We start from the raw sequence: 2,500 nt of genomic DNA, 5'->3' as shown, positions 1-2,500 counted from the left end.
ATCTGCCTGTACAGAACATGTCTGGGCATGCCTCAGCTGGCTCCGCCCCTGGCTCCACCCCTAAGCCCAGTTATAAAGGTGATTGACCTCCAGTCCCCCTGGCTTTAAGGATCGGTCTACCAGCAGAGGCATGCTCGTATTCTTTTGTTAATAAAGGCCTACTTGTTATAAGTTTAACTCTTAGTCTTCTGGAGTTATTGATGGCGCATCAATTTTATTAACAAAAGGTTTTGAAATGGAGCAAATCCTGAAACCGGAACGCCTGGAACTGGACCCTCAAACAGCGGATGCATCAAATAACATCGAGCACTGGCTGAGCTGCTTTGAAGCATTCCTGCAGGCCTCCAGCACTACCGTCAGGACCGAAGCCGACAAAGTGCTAGTACTGAACTCACAGGTGAGCCACCAAGTATATTCGATTATCCGAGACTCTGTATCCTACACGGCCGCTATCACGATACTAAAAGAACAATATACTAAGCCAGTCAACGAGGTCTACGCTAGACACCTCCTGGCTACCCGCAAACAGCGACCCGGGGAATCGGGTGACGAATACCTACGGGCACTGAGAGTCCTCGGCCGGGACTGCAAGTGCAAATTGGTGGCGGCCGCGGAAAATACTGATGACTTAATCAGAGACGCCTACGTCGCCGGCATCAGGTCCAGCTACACTCGACAGAGACTGCTAGAGCAAAGTAGGCTCAACCTGCAGAAGGCTGTGGCCCTTGCTAACTCGCTGGACGTGGCCCTCCGAAACATGGATGCCTACCCCCCCGACTATATGGCCCTCCCCGCCCCGTGGATGTCGCGGGGGCCGCCATCTTGGGACACGGTAAGGCCACAGGCCTGCGCCATGCCACCACTGCCACGGCCCACCTGCAGCCCAACTACATCTGCGATGTCCAGAGGCTCAAAGTGCTATTTCTGTGGCCAGGCCAAGCACCCCAGACAACACTGCCCAGCGAAGGCCGCGATCTGCTCCAAATGCGGAAAGAAGGGGCACTATGCCAAAGTGTGCAGGGCGAAACCGACCAACTCCAGCTGCGCCGCGTGTGAGCCGTGCAGGTCGCCATCTTGGACACTACCAGCCGCGTGTGAGCCGTGCGGGCCGCCATCTTGGATATCACCAGCCGCGTGTGAGCGGTGCGGGCCGCCATCTTGGACGTCACTTTGGGACCAGGCCCCTGACTCCCCCACTGCCTCGCGCGAGTGCAACAGCGACCCACCGACCTCAACGATGGCCTCCATCATCCTGGACCAATCCAGGCCTCACCAACTGGCCAGGTCCACGATGGACATCAAGGTAAACGGTCACGCAACAAACTGCCTATTTGACTGTGGGAGCATGGAGAGCTTTATCCACCCTGACACGGTGCGACGCTACTCCCTATCAGTCATGCCCACGCGCCACCGGGTCTCTATGGCCTCCAAGTCCCATACGGCAGACGTTGGCGGCTACTGTGTAGCGACCCTGACAGTAATGGGCACAGAGTACAAAGACTTTAAACTCCTTGTCTTGCCACAGCTCTGCACTGCTGTGCTACTGGGACTGGATTTCCAGTGCCACCTAGAGAGTGTCACGATGATGTATGGCGGGCCCCTGCCCCCACTTACAGTCTGCAGCCGGCAAAATTTAAAAAAACCGCCGCCCACAATATGCAGCCTATCCACCCTGAAAGTCAGCCTCCCCCCGTTGTTTGCTAATCTCGCCCACGACTGCAAGCCCATCGCAACAAAAAGCAGGCGGTACAGTGCCGGGGATAGAAGCTTCATTAAAATAGAAGTAGAGAGACTCCTGCGGGAGGGGATTATCGAGTGCAGCACCAGCCCATGGCGAGCCCAAGTAGTGGTCGTGAAGACCGGCGAGAAACAGCGCCTGGTCATTGACTACAGTCAAACAATCAATAGGTATACCCAATTAGACGCATACCCCCTTCCCCGCATATCTGATATGGTCAATCAGATTGCACAGTACCGGGTATTCTCTACCATTGACCTGAAGTCGGCATACCACCAACTCCCTATCAGGCCTGAAGACCGCCAGTATACTGCCTTCGAGGCAAACGGCCGTCTCTACCACTTCCTCAGAGTCCCCTTCGGCGTCACCAACTGGGTCTCAGTCTTCCAAAGGGAGATGGACCGGATGGTTGACCAGAACGCGCTGCAGGCCACTTTTCCCTACCTGGACAATGTCACCATCTGCGGCCATGACCAGCAGGGCCATGACGCCAATCTAGAAAAATTCCTCCGAACAGCCCAGCGCTTAAATTTGACATACAACAAAGAAAAGTGTATGTTTCGCACCACCCGCCTCGCTATCCTTGGCTGTGTAGTGGAAAACGGAGTCATCGGCCCCGACCCCGACCGAATGCGCCCCCTTCTGGAACTACCCCTGCCTCACTGCCTCAAAGCCCTGAAGAGATGTCTGGGGTTTTTCTCTTATTACGCCCAATGGGTGCCCAATTACGCGGACAAAGCCCGGCCCCTTATCAAGTCAACC

The 2,500-nt window shown here is 55.5% G+C and overlaps 1 protein-coding gene across 1 annotated transcript in view; it reads left to right on the top strand.

Annotated features, from left to right (window-relative positions):
• The first annotated feature begins 235 nt into the window (after positions 1 to 235).
• Positions 236 to 2,500, top strand: part of LOC147100934 (uncharacterized) — a 5,447-nt gene continuing 3,182 nt past the window's right edge. Inside the window, exon 1 of the mRNA XM_085966004.1 lies at positions 236 to 1,303. Within this exon, the coding sequence (XP_085822130.1) occupies positions 236 to 1,303 (1,068 nt within the window). The remainder of the gene's footprint in view (positions 1,304 to 2,500) is intronic.

Source organism: Somniosus microcephalus, chromosome 24 (assembly GCF_052327205.1).
Source record: "Somniosus microcephalus isolate GS21.2 chromosome 24, FLI_Smic_1.0, whole genome shotgun sequence".
NCBI lineage: Eukaryota > Metazoa > Chordata > Chondrichthyes > Squaliformes > Somniosidae > Somniosus > Somniosus microcephalus.
The sequence above is the reverse complement of the archived record's forward strand: the minus strand, read 5'-3'. Positions and strand labels throughout refer to the sequence as shown.